The sequence below is a fragment of the Manis javanica genome, chromosome 4, assembly GCF_040802235.1.
Source record: "Manis javanica isolate MJ-LG chromosome 4, MJ_LKY, whole genome shotgun sequence".
Lineage (NCBI taxonomy): Eukaryota > Metazoa > Chordata > Mammalia > Pholidota > Manidae > Manis > Manis javanica.
This window is the reverse complement of record NC_133159.1, coordinates 106,301,784-106,320,115: the sequence shown is the minus strand read 5'-3', so window position 1 is coordinate 106,320,115 and position 18,332 is coordinate 106,301,784. Positions and strand designations below refer to the sequence as shown.

General features: G+C 43.6%; 1 protein-coding gene across 1 annotated transcript; it reads left to right on the top strand.

The window, feature by feature from the left end:
* Window positions 1–6,774: 6,774 nt before the first annotated feature.
* Window positions 6,775–14,680, top strand: LOC118973030 (uncharacterized). The gene is made up of 2 exons (XM_073234542.1): window positions 6,775–7,209; window positions 12,286–14,680. Exon 2 carries the CDS (start codon window positions 12,347–12,349, stop codon window positions 13,829–13,831), a length of 1,485 nt encoding a protein of 494 aa, XP_073090643.1. The 5' UTR covers window positions 6,775–7,209; window positions 12,286–12,346; the 3' UTR covers window positions 13,832–14,680.
* Window positions 14,681–18,332: the final 3,652 nt, after the last annotated feature.

Below are 18,332 nucleotides of genomic sequence, written 5' to 3'. Positions count from 1 at the left end.
ACGTATAGATGTATGATTCAGTGAGGAAACCAGCAAAACTCAAACGAAGTAGACAGGAAGTAATGGGATAGGAGAGTAGGTGGGCAGAGGCCAAATTATGAAGTGTCTTGAAAGGGCCAAGATGTTTAAATTCAATTAATAACTAACATCTATTGAGCTTAAAATCTGTCAGGCAATGTTCTAAAATTTCTTAAATATGAATTAATTTAACCCTTACAAATCTGCATGGAAAGTAATATTCATTTCTTCATTTTTAAATAAGGCAACAGAGGTACAAGGTTAAGCAACCTGTCCACAGTCATATAGCTAATAAATAGTAGAATCAGAAACTGAACCCAGGCAGTTTGGTTCCAGAGTCTTAACACTACATTTATGTTGTCAAGGAAATAGCCATTAAAATTTTTGGTTGTGGAGGGGAAACTGTGGCAGTGGCTGCATCAAAAAAAAGTACTTTCTTTTTTTGTTGAATGAAACCCAAACAGGACAGTTGGGGCAGGGGAAGCCCAAAGTTGAAGGAACCTAGTTTGTGAGAATAGAAGCTGTTCTTGTCCAGGATGTTCTAAAGTAACAGTGCTGCTGTGAACAAACCTGTGAAGTTGGTAACTTTTATATTCAGTACTGTTCCCCTGTTTCAGGTCTTAGTCTCCCTCTTTAGGTACTCCATTATCTGGGGCTTGCCCTCCCTGATCTAATTATGTATTCACCCTTATCTTCCCCCTCTTTCTGTTTCATACACCTGACCGTACTCCCCCTGAGCACACACACACACACTGGCAAGTGGCTACTGGATAGGGTGTCCTCGCTGGTCTGTCATTTCAAATTTCTTTTGCAATTCTTCATCCCCTATTCTCTCCTCTCTCTCTCCCCTAAGGACCACAGCCATTCTACCATTCCCTCAATGTAGTCTCTATACTTTCTCAAATAACCTTTAGTTAATCTAGAAAGCAACTTGTTCTAATGGAAGAAAATGGGGGAAAAAATATCCAGAGCTGTCCCTTCACTTACAGATAACATAGACATTTTACCTCAAAATACCTTTTAAAAAAACTCTTTATATTGTTCTCTTAGGTCAAAAGAGCAACTTTATCCCTCAGGTATGGGAATTTCAAATCAATTGAGAAGACTTTCATAGCTAACTGGTGAATGAAATTCTTTTATGGTACCTGTCATGTAGCACTACTTCCTTTGCCCAAATTTAAGTTTAGCCCTATAATCAGTGGAGTATTTAAAAATGGGTAGCTCAAAATAAGCACATGAAAAGATATTTCAACATCATTAGTCATTAGGGAAATGCAAATCAAATTAAAGCCACAGTGAGAACACATACTACACAACTACCAGAATGGCTAAAATTATAAAGATTGACCATATCAAGTGTTGGCAAGATGTGGTGCTCTCACATGCTGCTGGTGGGAATGTAAAATGGTACCACCACATTGTAAAAGTCTGGCAGTTTCTTTAAGAGTTAAGCATATGCTTACCATACAATCTAAACATTCCATTCCTAAGCTTTGACCCAAGAGAAATGATAACATGTGTCTGTATGAAACTTGTGTACAATTGTTCATAACAATTTTGTCTATATGAACCAAAAATTGGAAACTGGAAACAACCCAAATGTCCATGAACAAATGAATGGCTATACCAATTGTGGTAAATCTATACCAACAGAATACCACTCAGTAATAAAATAAACTGATACAACAGCATGATAAATTTCCAGATACTAATACAAGTAAAAAAAGCCAAACAAAATAAAGAGTACCTACTGTTTGCTTCCATTTATATAACATTTTAGAAAATGCAAATTAATATATAGTGACAGAAAAGGAGGTCAATGGTTGTTTGGGGATGGATGGAGAGAGGAAGGGATGGTTTACAAAAGGGCATAAGTAAACTTATAGGACTAACATGTTCATTAACTTAATTGTGGTAGCAATTTCATGACAATACATGTCAAAACCCATGAACGTATACACTTGAAGTATGTATAGTCTATCATACATAAAGTATTTCCAACTGTAAGTCTGGAGAGAGGAAATCCCGGGGCAAAATTCCTCTAAAAACCGCATCAGTGAAAGGGAGAAATAAAGTTAAAATTCATTTATTGCTTACAAAAGTGCAGTCCTGCCCATTTCTCTCTCCAGTACAAGTAGCAGCAAAACTGGCCCTCCCCCTCACCTCTCAGGTACAGATAAGTCCTCCTTGCCTGGGTAATTAATTACCCATTGATAGGGAGATGAACTTCTCTCCACCCCTTAGGAATGATGCAAAGGCACTAAAGTCACACTTCTTTCCACCTATGAACACCTATTGATATGCAGATGTACTAAAGCCAGGCGAGATATTCTGGAAATGTTACAATTTTATCAACAAGCCACCCCTCCAAGTCTCGCCTTACAATTTACTCATCCCCCCTCTTCTAACCAATCTAGTAACATACAATAGTAATAGCAATAAAATCTTGATAATCCTCAAACCAGAGGATTCAGCCTATGGAGATTAAGTAAATGTACTTTACAGCACAATCTATCACTAAGAACAAATGTTTCTACACTTGTTTACTCATTCCTAACAACCATGCTAGATTGCTCACAAAACTTTTACCAAACATTAGACAAAGTCAAGCCTCTCTTTAAGCATTTTTTTCTTGACAAGAGCAACACAATCATGATAATTCTCAAACTAGAGGATTCAGCTAGGTTCAAGGTCGCATTCAGATTAAGTCGAAAGCTCGTCCATTCCAGCCATCACGCAGCAGCTGCAGCAAGAGGGCGCTTCCAGGACACAAGAACTGTAGGAGAAAACAACCGTGATTGTGGGGGGTCCAATTTGCTGTTATTCCAGGAATACACAGGAGGCCAGCTTCCAGGCCTTTTTCCCTTAAGTGCCAGAAGAGCCAGCCATCGCCGGTCATGTGCCAAAATGTCAAGGGCCACGTTCATTTTATTCTTAATTGCTGCACTCATCCTTTCAACCCATGTCCAATAAAGCAGGTGCCTTGATCGCTCTCAATCACCGGCGACCGGCCATAGTCTGCAAAGAGACGCTCTAGGCCCCTCTTGGTGGTTTGCTGATCTGCACAAGGTGAAGGGCACTCCTTCTGGGCTCGGCTGACTTCTTCAAAGGTCAAAGGCAAGCCCCACCGACAGGCTACAGCTCACATTGCCTTTTGCCCCACGTGCAACAAATGCTGACGTAGCCATTTGGCCACATCAGAGGCAGACTTTCCTTCTAGCCAGCACACCTGGGCCAATGTATCTGCTTTACCATCCCCTGGGGATGCCAAAGGCAAATGGCCAGTCACATAATACACAGTAGGTGTCTGTGCCACACCACCCATGGCCTTTGGGTCCAGTCTCTCACCCACCCCACGGATGGAATAGGTGGTTATTACCTTGGTTGGAGCTGTTCCTGCGATGGGTTCCGTAGCCAGCAAGGTGTGGTACACAGCAGCCAGTTGCTTCTCTATCAAGGTGACCCGGACTTCTGCTCCTTTCCATGGTTGTGGCCACGCTCCGGCCGGCAGCAAGAGCAGCAGCAGTAGCAGAACAGTAAGTAGCCTTAGGCTCGGGCCATGGACCGGGGTCGGCGTGGCCAGCAGTAGTGTTGGTACCTCCACAACCACATGAGTGTAGACAGATGTCCCTCGGCGCGAGCGCCACTTCTCCCCATCATTTCTTGGGGCGGCCTTCCCAAAGGTCACACCCATTATAACAGATTTCGGGTTCAGAGGAATCCTACCGATTGCGCCAGGTGTTTGTACAGGAAGAGGAAATCCCAGGGCAAAATACCTCTAAAAACCGAAATCAGTCAAAGGGAGAAATCAAGTTTAAAATCCGTTTATTGTTTACGAAACTGCAATCCGGCCCATCTCTCCCTCCTGCTCAAGTAACAGCATAACCGACCCTCCCCCTCACCTTTCAGGTATAGGTAAACCCTCCTTGCCCAGGTAATTACCCATTGATATGGAGATGAACTTCTCTCCACACCTGAGGAATGATGCAAATGCACTAAAGCCATACCACCTATGAACGCCTATTGATATGCAGATGTACTAAAGCCAGGTGAGATATTCTGGAAATGTTACAATTTTACCCACACCAACAAAGCTGTCATTTAAAAAAAAATGAGGAGCCCAGCTTTCCCTCTTCCTTTGGTGGATCAGACAAAAGCTAAGAGTGACCATAGCATGAGAAGGGAAATTAGAACAGATTTTCCTTCTACAAAAACAAGAAGAAGATGATAACTGGCAAGAAAAGACAATACTTAATGACTTTACATTCTCTCTTATACACCTACCATGGGGACCATATTCTTTCCTCCAAATTGTTATTCTCAAGGTCAGACCATAGAAAAGGACATTTTCTAGTTTAAAAACATCAAGCCCTTACCTCATAATTCCTCTATTCCACCAACAGTCAGCAGGTGGCGATGGTGACTAAAAGAATTACTCTGGTGGTTGGAGCACCAGGAAAAAAAATTTTTTAGATTATCAGATACATTGACCATTTGAGAGAAAATATTAATAACCACTTGACAGAACTGGCATTTCAGAAATAAATTGAAGGTAAGTACATAAACATATTTAAATAAGTTGTTTAAATAAATAATCATAACTTCATAATAAACGAAGTGTTCAAAACAATCAAAATATACATGGTTCCATAATGGATAGTATTTACACCATGATAATAATGTAAACACTGACTACTGACATAGTCAAAATTGTGATATTACTCTATTTGGAGGACGAGGTAAGAGGAACGGGAAGGTAGGGATACTGTGATGTCAGAGTTAAAATTTCAATTACTATAACAAAAAAGATAAGTCTATATTTCTAAATTAAGAAATAAAAGAAGAAATAAGTCATTTAGAAATATGAAGTAAGTACCAGATGAAAAGCTGAAAGAATATTGGAAGAGACTCTACTGAATGTCTCACCATAGGAGCCTAAGGACTGTTGTTTTTTGTGTTAAGCACTAAGTATTATGTGTTTTCTTAACTAAATTATGTTACATTATTTTGATTTTAAAAAAAGAGGGCATTTCCATCTTGGCCAGTCCTGAACTTTACCCCTTCACTTCTCACACCTGTGGCCACCTCAACCCTTCTCAAGTCCACGCAGCACCTCCCTATTTATTTCACCCTTCCTTGTATACTTCTTGGCAAGTTTCTTCCAACATTTCTTCTCAATGAAACAATCTCCACAGTACAGTAATTACAATTCTCAAAATCAGTGCCAGGAAATTGCACCAGCGCTAAGGAAAGGGAAGAAGGCAGAACATTAGAAAATAAAAGGCTTTCCTCAATTTTTCTACTTACTCCCAAACCAAATTATTCACCATCCTTCCAACAATTCAAAGGAAGAAACAAATTATGTATGTTTCCTGAGAAATTTGTGTGTGAAAGGAAAGTGAAAGAGAAATTGGGAAGGATAATTAGATTCTGCCTCCACTACAGAGCTAATGATTTTGGAATGATTGCTTGCTATTGGTTCAAAGAACCAATTTTAATGTCAAGGTTTTGTGTAATCAGCCTGTGATACAGAATTTTTACTCTACTCCTACCTCTGAGAAACTAAGTCAGATTTTTAAAAAATTAATCAGCCTCTTTATCCTGTCTTCCCATCCTACTTACTGCAGCCAAGACTTGAAAGGTCCCTTGCTAAAACTACAGCATCTAAAATAGAAAATGTTCTGCTACGTTTTTGTCTTTATGAAGATCACTGCCTTGCATCTACCACAACCAAGTATACAGCCTCAGAGGAATAACATCAGTATTGGAGAAGAAACCCAAACCAGAACAGTGAGCAACAGGGTAGGCTATATCTGCTACACATTAGCTGATCAGACTAAAATAATCCTATGGATTGGATTTGACTCTTTTTAGAATTTTCAGAGCACCTATTTATGCCAAGCCACAAGACAACATGGCTCCTACCTTTGGGAAGCTTGGTTTAGTGAGAAGAAACAGACAGATAAACAAATAATTACAAGATAAGTGATTACTATTCATAATATATGAGTATGTCCAATATGCTGTAGGAATGCCAAAAAGGAATGCCAAATTACATCAGCTTGTAGAAACCAGAAAAATCTTTACAAAGGAGATGACCTTTTTTTAAGGAGCAGAAATGCACTAGTGTAAAGATCTTTGAGCCATAAATCAGATTAGTTTTATTCTAAGCTGTGTGACTGTAGATCAAGCACTTGAGCTCTCTGAACCACAACAGTCTCTTCTGCAAAATATCTGCCTGGTGAGAATCAAATGTTCGTGCAATTGCTTTATAATGCACGTATATAGATAGCTCTGAATACACTATGAAATGGAAATTTAACCCTTACTATAATCCTTGATACAAAAAAAAGTATCACTGAATGTCTGAATAAAAAAACAAATGTTTTAGTATATAGTTTCTTCCTCTCAGTCATGAAAATCATATTCCTTCCTCTATTCCTTCTTCTCAAGATCAAAGAACTATCTTCACCACTCAGGGTAGTGGGTTGGGTCAAGTTTCAGGTTTCAAGACAAGCTTCTGAGCATTTCAGACAATTCTTGGACTAAGGAGCTCAACAGTGCATAAATCTACCCACTGGGTGGCAGGGCTGAGTCAACTGGATTACTGAATTGTGAAAGAAAAAATTTCTCAGAAAAGGGGAAGTTGGGCTTGAGCACACAATGTCCCATCTCTCTCATGCGTATAAACATCAAAACAGTCCAATTTTCATGTCACAGAAAAACAAACCATCACCTTTCACCGCCTTACCATGTTGGCAGCCGCGCCCAGAAAATGGCACCCAATGCAGGGCAGCCGGAAGGCCCCAAACTTCCTAGTGACAAAACACCCCACACCACTAAACCACATGCTAATTACGCCTTGGCATAAGGACCAATGAGACCCACCAAATTGTTATGCTAATAAGGCGTATGGAGCCGCACCAACCAGGTCAGAGCATGAGAACTATATAAGCAAGCCTCTCCTTCCCCTCTGGGTCCTGCCCAACGCATTTGTTTCACAAAGAGCTGAAGAATAAAGCTTTCTGCAGAAGAATCCTGCTGTTGTTGCGTGCTGTTCTTGCCGGCGAGGACAGGGCGCGCGACAAGTGGTGCCGAAACCCGGGAACCAGAACATCACCGGCACAGGGAGGACCCTTCAGACGCCTGGAGAGGATTCAGAACTGCAGGCCAGAAGAAAACCCAGAGGGGGTAAGTTCCGAGAGATGTGCTCTTTAGGGTGGTGGCTGATGGTTCTCTGTAGATAAAGAGGCACCATGGGGAATGCACCATCATTAGTCACGGCGCTGCAGACAGCTCTCAAAGAGCGAAACTTGAAGGTCTCCAGCAAAGTCTTAGGATCTTTTGTAAAGGAGATAGACCGTGTAGCCCCCTGGTTTATTTGTTCAGGGTCCCTCTCAATCCTGAGTTGGGACAAGCTGGGGAAAGATCTTGATAGAGAGGAGGAAGAGGGCAGCCTGAGGGGAGGCACCAGACCCCTCTGGAAGCTGATTAGAGCTTGCCTGCAAGATGAGAGGTGTGAAAAAGTAATAAAAGAAGGTCAGAGAGCCTTGACGGATATCCAAGAGAGCATGTCAGAAACGGAACGGGAGACAGAGAGCGCGCGCGGCCGAAAAAAGGCCACAAAAACGAAAGTAAAGAAACCCCAAAGTGAGGGAGGAAGCCCGCCTAGGGCAAAAGCGAAAGAGCCCCAAGAAACGAGTGACGATCGCCTCGGAGAAAACAGTAAATATCCCTGGAAAGAGTTGAGGGACCTCCAACTCTCCAGTAGGGAATCTGAAGAAGAATTAACGTCCGCAGAAGAGGAGGAAGAAAATAAGATCGCAGAATGCAGAAGTAAGGGAACCAGCAAGGTCAAAAAGCGGACCAAGGAGGAAGTGAAAGTAGGGCGTTCCCCGACGCCCAATGCCCTGCCACCTTACGTGAGCGGCGCACTCTCTTTTTGCCACCCAGATACTCTTCAGGCAATTAGACAAATGTTTCCTGTATTTGAAGATAATGGCGTACGCTCCCACCAGCCCCTGAGCCATAAACAAGTTAAAGAGTTAGCAGAGTCCGTTCGGGCTTATGGAGTCAGTGCTAACTACACCATAGCCCAGATTGAAAGGCTGACAGAAACAGCAATGACACCCGCAGATTGGCAATACGTAGCTAAAGCATGTCTTTCGAGTATGGGCCAGTATATAGAATGGAAGGCGCTTTGGCATGATATCAGCATGGCCCAAGCACGCGCAAACGCGGCTGAAGGGCCGCCCGCAGCTCACTGGACCTATGATATGCTGACAGGACAGGGGCAGTGGGTAGCTAATCAGACAGCCTTCCCCCTCCAAGTATATGCGCAAATAAACACATGCGCCGCCAAAGCATGGAAGGCACTCATCAACAAAGGAGAAGTGTCAGGCAATTTGACAAAAATTATTCAAGGGCCGAGCGAGCCATTCTCTGATTTTGTTGCTCACATGATGGAGGCCGCGGGCAGAATATTTGGAGACCAAGAGCAGGCGATGCCCCTGATACAACAGCTAGTATTTGAGCAATGCACAAAAGAATGTAGATTAGCTATAACACCCTGGAAGCAGAAGGGATTACAAGCCTGGTTGAAGGCTTGCAGAGAACTAGGAGGACCACTCACCAACGCAGGCCTAGCCGCAGCCATATTGCAAAGTCAAAAACAAACCAAGATCCCTAGCCGAAATGTTAAATGCTTCCAATGCGGAAAATTAGGGCATATAAAGAGAGAGTGTAGAAGCCCAGCTTCAAAACAAGCAACCCAAAAAACCCCTGGGTTGTGCCCAAAATGTAGAAAAGGCAAGCATTGGGCTAATGAGTGCCGATCTGTTAAAGACATAGAGGGGAAACCGCTCGAGCAGCCAAAAAACGGGCAGAGGGGCCCCTGCCACCAGGGCCCGCAAATGTATGGGGCAACCAGCACCCAAGTGTCCTTCGGGAGCAACAAAACCCCCCAAGGAGAGCCACTCCAGGTTCCACGGGACTGGACATCCGTGCCACCACCAAAATAGTGTTAACACCACAGATGGGAGTTCAACCTATCCCTTCAGACTTCAAAGGCCCCTTACCACCAAATACAGTCAGGTTGCTATTAGGGCGCTCTTCTGCTGCCTTGAAAGGCCTGGTAGTACATCCCGGAGTTATAGATCAAGATTATGAAGGACAGGTGAAAATCATGTGTTCAGCCCCCAGAGGAATCTATCCCATATCCCCGGGAGACCTTATTGCCCAACTGTTAGTATTACCTAGCTTGCATGCTCAGTACCCCGCTGCTGGTGGGGAGAGAGGGGAAGAGGGCTTTGGCTCTTCCAATTGGAACTCAGCATTTATAGTGTTAGATTTAGCAGATAGACCAAAATTAACTCTTCAAATAGAGGGAAAGAGCTTTGAGGGAATCCTAGATACTGGAGCAGATAAAAGTATTATCTCTGCAACCTGGTGGCCCTCCAAGTGGCCTGTGACCCAATCCTCACATTCATTGCAAGGTTTAGGGTATGAATCAAGCCCTTCAATTAGTGCCAAACCACTGAAATGGCGAGCCCCTGAGGGACAAGAGGGTACGGTTACCCCTTATGTACTCCCTCTACCGGTCAATTTATGGGGGAGGGATGTCATGAGAGACTTAGGCCTCAAACTCATTAATGAATACTCCACCCCCGCCCAAGGCATGATGATGGATATGGGATACATCCCTGGTAAAGGGCTGGGGAGACACCAACAGGGACGCACAGAGCCCATCCTACCCAAAGTAAAGAATGACCGTCACGGCCTGAGTTTTTCATAGGGGCCATTGAAGACGCCATGCCCATACCTTGGCTCACAGAGGAGGCCATATGGGTTCCTCAGTGGCCCCTATCCTCTGAAAAATTAGAAGCAGCTCACTGTTTAGTACAAGAGCAACTCCAAATGGGACATTTAGAACCCTCTGTGTCCCCATGGAACACACCCATATTTGTGATCAAGAAAAAGTCAGGATCATGGAGATTGCTTCATGATCTCAGAGCAGTAAATGCTCAAATGAGAATGCTTGGACCCGTACAACGGGGACTGCCATTCCTCTCTGCCTTACCCAAAGAATAGAAGGTGCTCATAATAGATATTAAAGATTGCTTCTTTTCCATACATCTGAGCCCCAAAGACAGGGAAAGATTTGCTTTTACTTTGCCAGCTATTAACCATGAACAACCCGATGCCAGATTTCAGTGGAAGGTCCTCCCTCAAGGAATGGCAAATAGCCCCACCATATGTCAACTGTATGTTCAGCGAGCGCTAGACCCGATTCGTAAGACCTACCCCACACTAAAAATCATCCACTACATGGATGATATCCTTCTCTGCTCCCCACAACCAGCAGAAGTAGAGGAGGCATACATAGATCTCGCTAAATCTCTAGAAACTCGGGGACTGAATATAGCAAGTGAAAAGGTCCAAAAATCTAGTGTTAGCAAATTCCTAGGAGCCACCATTTACACAGATGTAATTTGCCCCCAAAAGCTTGAAATAAGACACAATCAGTTGCGAAATTTGAATGACTTCCAAAAACTCCTAGGGGATATTAATTGGTTGCGGCCATACTTAAAGATACCCACAACTGAATTGACACCACTGTTTAAAATCCTAGAAGGAGACTCACAACTAACATCACCGCGCTCCCTTACACCTGAGGCATTACAAGCCATTCGCAAAGTAGAACAGGCTTTAATGACAGCACAATTAAATAGGGTGCAATTGAGTGAACCCTTTGAGTTGTGTGTCCTTCCCACCCCAGAACTGCCAACAGCAGTCTTGTGGCAGCACGGCCCACTGATCTGGATTCATCCCCAAGCCTCTCAGGCTAGGACAATAGAGTACTATCCGGCAGCCGTGGCCAAACTTGCTTTGAGAGGAGTAAAAACCTCCATGACACATTTCGGAGAAGCTCCAGCAAAGATTATAACCCCTTACAACGTAGAACAGATACAGGTATTGTGTGCTATGAACGATGATTGGGCCATACTTGCTTATAGTTTCTCAGGAACCTTTGATAATCATTTCCCAAAACATCCCCTCATCAACTTTGCCAAAAATCATCTCCTAGTGTTCCCTCAGGTCACTAGCCTAACCCCGCTGCCTCATGGAAAAACAGTTTATACAGATGGGTCTAAGACAGACACAGGTGCCTATGTCTATGATGGCAAAGTTGTGACAAAAAACTACACACCTAACACTCCACAAATAGTGGAATGCCACATAGTTTTAGAAGTATTGCAAACCTTTCCAGAACCTTTAAATATTGTGTCTGATTCCTGTTATGTAGTTAATGCAGTCAAATCTCTAGAAGTGGCCGGGCTGATCAAAGCATCCAGCCCAGTAGCCACTTTGTTCAAACAGATACAATCAGCATTACTTCACAGACAATCTCCTTTGTATGTAACTCATATCAGAGCACATTCAGGCCTTCCCGGGCCTATGACCCAAGGCAACCACTTGGCAGACCTCGCAACCAGAAGTATAGCCTTTCCCCTGCTAGACCCTGTCACCACAGCTTCAAAATTCCATTCGCAATTTCATGTCACGGCCGAAACACTGCACAAGCAGTTTAGCATTACCAGGGCCGAAGCTAGGAACATTGTCCTTAGCTGCCAACCCTGCTGCAGCTTCCTTCCCACACCTCATGTTGGGATCAACCCCAGAGGTATTAGGCCTTTACAAGTTTGGCAAATAGATGTGACGCATATTTCGTCTTTCAGGAAACTGAAATATGTACATGTATCTGTAGATACTTGTTCAGGAGTCATCTTTGCCTCCCCATTGTCCGGAGAGAAAGCTTCCCATGTCATCCAGCACTGCCTTGAGGCTTGGAGCGCATGGGGGTTACCACAGATTCTGAAAACAGACAGTGGCCCAGCCTATACCTCTACAAAATTTGCTCAATTTTGTCATCACATGGGGATAAAACATATCACTGGCCTTCCCTACAACCCACAGGGTCAAGGGATTGTGGAGTGCGCGAACCGCATGCTCAAATCCTATTTACTTAAACAAAAAGGGGGAATTGAGGATATACCCCCCACACCAAAAATTGCTATAGCCCTAGCACTTTTCACTATAAATTTTTTGAATCTGGATGCTCGAGGCCATACAGCGGCGGACCGCCATAATCAGTGGCCAAAAGACCCACAAGAACTAGTAAAATGGAAGGACGTGTTAACTAACCAGTGGAAAGGCCCGGATCCAATTATAGTTAGATCCAGGGGAGCTGTATGTGTTTTCCCCCAGGGTGAAGAAAACCCCTTCTGGATCCCGGAGCGCCTGACGAGGAAAGTCCTAACCAAAGGAGATGACTTCTCTGTACCTCCTGACCCTGCTCCTGACATTGGAAACCCCGACTCAGGGAGTATTAAGATGGGGAATACTGTCTGCCTTTCCTAAACCTATGCCTGTCCGCTTCAATGCGGCCGTTTTTCCGCGCTTTTTCACTACCAATTCTAGTATGAATCTGCCCTACTTAGCAAAAGACACTGTAACCGCCCCCTTAGGAGAGAACCGATCGTTCTTTACTGAGGGAAGTCTATGCTTTTCCACACAGAACCTTTCCAAGTGTATTCACTTAAAACAGCGTAAGTACGGGTGGTTCGACAAGGCTAAGATCACCGTGTCACATACAAATCCTACAATTAGTGTGAACATGCTCCATTCAGTTCTCTGGATCAATGGGACCTTTGTAAACCCCCCTAACAGCACTCATTCCCATACTACTAGTCCCCAACAACCTAAATATTCCCCCCACTGTCTAGGTAATTATGAAGGAGAGTTGTGGCCCTGGACAGATTGTCAGTCACATAAATCCACCTGGGCAGACGTAGCGCAGAGGTACACCATCTCCCCTAGGATGCTTGACCCAATACTCCCAGGACCTAACGTTACTTGGGATATGGGAGGCTGGCAGCAAGATAGGAACGTGAACCCTTTCCACAAATGGATGCTTTGTGGAATTAATGGCTCCTGTTCTGACCTTTCCCCTCTAACTGCCCTCCTGGGAGGATCCATCAGCGGTAGAAGTAATGTCTCTTGTACTCATCATTCTACTTTGACCACAGGGAAATCGAATTTCAGCTGCACCACAATACATGAAGTGCAGAATGCTACTGCTTTCCCACCTTCTCCAGTATGCGTTTACCCCCCATTTCTGTTTATACTATCCAATGGCAGCCTTGACTCTTGCTCCAATGAAACCTGCTTTATGTCTCAGTGCTGGGATGCACATAATTACACAGATGCCTTAGTGGCCCGCATCCCTCGTTGGGTCCCAGTCCCTGTAGACGCACCCGACGCCATGACCCTGTTTCGAGAAAGACGTGACTTCGGCGTTACAGCCGCCATAGTGCTCCTGATCTCCGTGACCGCAGTTGTGGCCACCGCCGCTGGTATAGCCCTGGACACCTCCATCAAATCAGCTACTGAGCTCAACAACCTTGCTGCTTCAGTAGCTTCTGCCCTAGACCAGCAATCCACACTCGATGGCAAGCTGAAAGGAGGAATAATGATCCTCAATCAGCGCATAGATCTAGTAGAAGAGCAAATGGAAGTACTTTGGCAGATGGCCCAATTAGGGTGTGAGCGTAAATACCGCGCCCTCTGCATTACTAGCATTCAATATGATGATTTTACACGGGCAGCTAACCTGTCACGAGACCTGTCCCAGTATCTTTCAGGAAACTGGTCCCAAGACTTCGATGGAGCGCTAGAAGAACTGCGGCGAGAAATAATCCACATCAACTCCACCCGTCTAGATATCTCTGTAGCAGAAGGACTCTCTTCCTAGTTCCTCAGAGCTCTCTCCCACGTCAAGGAGTGGGCGGGCATGGCTGGGATGGGCGTGTTCATGCTTGGAGGTCTCATGCTCCTACTCTGGTTGTTATGCAGGCTCCGCAGACAACACAAGCGGGACAAAGTAGTCCTTGCTCAAGCCTTAATGGCAATAGACGTTGGCACCTCTCCCCAAATCTGGCTCAACATGCTTGAGAAGGAAGCCCGGCTTTAGCTTGAGGTAGCTCTTGCACCCTGAGCCCATGTGGCACTGCACCAGGCCCGAGTACCTCACTGCTTAATCACAGCTTTCTTTAAGAAGCTCATGGTGCAAGAGGGTTGAGAAAAAAAGTCCAAACCCTTTGTACCAAGCGGTCCCAATGCCAGCCAGAGGATGCGAGGCAAAGCACTGCAAGAGGTCTTGGACCCCTCTGAGAGGCATGCCTGACTGCATAGGGGTAGATGCCCAGAAACCCCTCTCCAAAAAAGGGGCATCAGAAAGTGTGATGGAGGTCAGGCCTCTGTCTCCGCCTCTGCTGGCAAGTTCCGCTTTGAGCTTCTATTAGACAAAAAAGGGGGAGATGTTGGCAGCCGCGCCCAGAAAATGGCGCCCAATGCAGGGCAGCCGGAAGGCCCCAAACTTCCTAGTGACAAAACACCCCACACCACTAAACCACATGCTAATTACGCCTTGGCATAAGGACCAATGAGACCCACCAAATTGTTATGCTAATAAGGCGTATGGAGCCGCACCAACCAGGTCAGAGCATGAGAACTATATAAGCAAGCCTCTCCTTCCCCTCTGGGTCCTGCCCAACGCATTTGTTTCACAAAGAGCTGAAGAGTAAAGCTTTCTGCAGAAGAATCCTGCTGTTGTTGCGTGCTGTTCTTGCCGGCGAGGACGGGGCGCGCGACATTACCACCCTCGCTCTGATACATAATTGGGCCATAGGCTTTGATGAAGGACTGGTTTTATATGATACAGTATAGCAGAAGGAAATGGAGTTGAAGTTTAAAATCTAACACTGATAAGAAATAATACTAGGTTCTGATTAGTGGTATATTCTATTCTAGAGACATACCCAAATCTATCAATTCAACTTACATTTAATATATTTACTCTATGAAATGTGCTCTGCTAGATGCTATGAAAAATGCAAAAATAAAGGATATGAGGAATTCATTTTCCAGAAGAGAAAAGGAAACTTACATTTAAGTTCTATATGAGAAATATAAACAACATTTGTGCTATGGAGTATCCAAATAAGAATGAAATCTTATTTGGTTGCAAGGGGAAAGATTAGGGGATTGGGAAGCAAGAAAGCTTTCACAGAGGAAAAGTCATTTGGCTGTCTACTTAAGAGTGGGTAGGATTTCAAAAAGCGGAAATGTGGAAGAAGGTCAGGCATTCCAGGTAGAGAGAAAAGCATAGCAAAGACATAAACACAGAGAAGGATATATTAGGGGAACACTGAGTACTCAAGTTTGGCTGAGGTATAAGGTACATACATGAGGAAGTAGTGGGAAATGAGACAGAAAACTTTGGTTGAGGCCAATTTGTGAAGGCTTTAAATACCAGGTTTGGAAGCATTTGAATTTGATTTGGTAAACAATGGGTTTTGGAGCATCAAAGGAACAGACAAGAACTCAATTTTGTTAGATTGATCTACTTGTGGTCTACAGATTGCAGCAGAAAGATCAATTAAAAGCTATTAAAATCTAGGCAAAAGTAATACTCTAGGACATGAACCAAAGGGTGGTGGCAGTGGAACAATAAGTGAGTCTAGGAACACCAGAAAGATGGCCTCCACAGAATCTGGCAGTTGTTTGGATGTGAGAACACATCAAAGGCAATTCTTGGATTTTAAACCTTGATAATTGGGTTCTAAGTCCAGGGAGAGGAAATCCCGGGGCAAAATACCTCTAAAAACCGAAATCAGTCAAAGGGATTAAATAAAGTTAAAATCCATTTCTTGCTCACAAACTGCAGTCCCAGGCCGGCTCTCTTTTCCTGCTCCAGCAGAAGCAAAACCGGCCCTCCTCCTCACCTCTCAGGTACAGATAAGCCCTCCCTTGCCCAGGTAATTACCCATTGATATGGAGATGAACTTCTCTTCATACCTGAAGAATGATGCAAATGTACTAAAGCCATACTTCTTTCCATCTCTGAACGCCTATGCAGATGTACTAAAGCCAGGTGAGATATTCTGGAAATATTACAATTTTACCCACATGGGTCTATTGAGAAAATCAAAGGGGGAAGAACTGAATGTGAGTGCAAGGGGAAGATAATGAGTTCCATATTAGACAAATTGAATCTGAGATGTCTACTGGAACTTTGGAGTCAGGTTAGAGGTATAGTAAAGCTTTTACATGAATTATGCACAGATGGGCAAACTGAAAAGCTAAGGTTAAAGAAAGAAAAGGAGAGGGCCAAGGATAAGTCCTTGAGAAAAGCTTTCAGGGGTCAGAGAAAAAAGGAATTGCTAGCAAAGGAGAAATGGATAAAGCCCAAAAGCCAAGATGAATGTTTAAATTTTAAAAAGATGGGTAGTTTTCAAATTATACAGGAATCAAAGGGAAGAAGTCCTAAAAAATCACTCTGGTTTCCTCAGGAAACCCTGAAGGAAACTGTTTTAGTGGCAGCAGAAGCCAGACTACATAGGGAAAAGCATAGTTAACAGAAAAAGCTGGTATAAGTTATTCTCTTAAGAAATTTGGTAGTAAAGGAAAGAAAAGAGATGGTGTGGTAGCATGAGAAGGGAAATTAATTTTTTAATATAATAAGGCAACTTTAAGAAATATCTTAAATGAACTCCAAATAAATTAATTCACCTCTTCCCATCTGTGGATAAAAAGAGTCCCTGTGGCCAGGATTCTCACCTGACCCTGGTTGACTAGCTCACTGCACACCTGTGGGTAATATGTGGCTGTTGACTCTCTATAAAGAGCTCTGCCCAATGCTCTGGGCACGACACGGTAGTACAGGCGCAAGGCTGCAGGAGAGCAGAGCAGAGGCTGGAATGGTGGCAGCACTGAGGACAGAGGCCCAGAGGACAGCTGTGTGGGACGACTGTGCAGAGAGGCCCAGAGGACAGCTGTGCAGACAGAGGGGCCCAGAGGCAGAGACCAGCTTGCTGTGTGCAGACTTGCTCTGAGTGAATGGAATTCTAGTGACAGACCTGCCGCCTGGAAATAAAGTTGGGTATAACCCTTTCACCCCAAGAACATTTTACTGTCATTTCTTTGGTCACATTGAATCCATAGTGAACTTGCCCAGGGCTGAAACCCACTGGTAAAACACCATCTTTCTCTGAAGTTGGGTAATTCCTAGATTTCCATTCTTTCCTAAAGTAGTAGAAAAACAGACCCCAATAAACATGAAATGTGGCCTTCCGATATCGTTAACAATTAAAACTAAACGTGAAAAAAAAAGAAAAGGAACCCCGACTGTGCATCCTAGAGACAAGAACTCTATTAAGAACACTGGGTTTGGAAAATGGCTTCACCCATTACTAGCTGTTTGTCCTAGAGCTTAACTAAAATAAGAAAGCTTTTTTTTAAAGACTGCTAGAGGCCCCTTTAACTCTAAAATTTTATGAGTCTTGCTCTGAATCTTTTACAGTGAAGATCAAACAAAACAATGTGCTAAAACACTGAGAGGCAGGACAACACATTAGAAAGAGTAACTACTTTAGATGAGACAGACCTAGGTTCACCATCTTGCTCTATTTTTAAAACCTGTGACCTCAGGCAAATTACTTAACCCTCTGAGCCTGACTTAATCCTGACTCACAGGGTTATTGTGAGAATTAAATGAAATAATTTAACCTTAAATCATTTCTGGGACAAGATGACAGATGAACTTATAAAAAAATATTAAGATAATTGTATAAAGGACTTGGTTTATTATAGGTGCTTGATAAATAACAAAAAAGTCACTTTGAACTCCAAGATGCTATATAGTTATTAATATACTCTTAGTTATCTATGACTTGGAGGCATACACACAGTTGAGTAGTCTTGAATTCCACACTCCCTTTCAACCTTTATTTGCCTCTAAACATTCCAATCGGAAAATCAGAAAGGCTGATGGCTAAGGGTAAAGGAAAGTTTACAGAATGTGATTAAAAGGGGTTTGTTTCGCATTAGAATTGTGAGTCTTTAGAGTTCTAAATGTTCATCAGGCCAGAGGTTAAAGAAAAGAGAACCCAACCAGCTCCTTGACTCTGACTGGAACAGAGTGCTTCCCTCCCTGGAACTTTGGCTTTATTCCACCAGGCGCTGGTAAAGCAAACAACAATCACCCCTGGGTTTCCTTTGGGCACCGAGATTGAAGAGGGTGGGAAAGGAACAGGTAAAAATGATCTAACTTGCAAAATTCCTGAATTTAGCCCTACTTTGCTGTTCCTCCTGTACCTGTCCGTTCCCCACCATACCACACCAGTGTTTGTACCCCGTTTTCAGGACAGGAATTTACAAGTTTTTCTTCCTTTGACTCAGAAACTGAGAAAGAA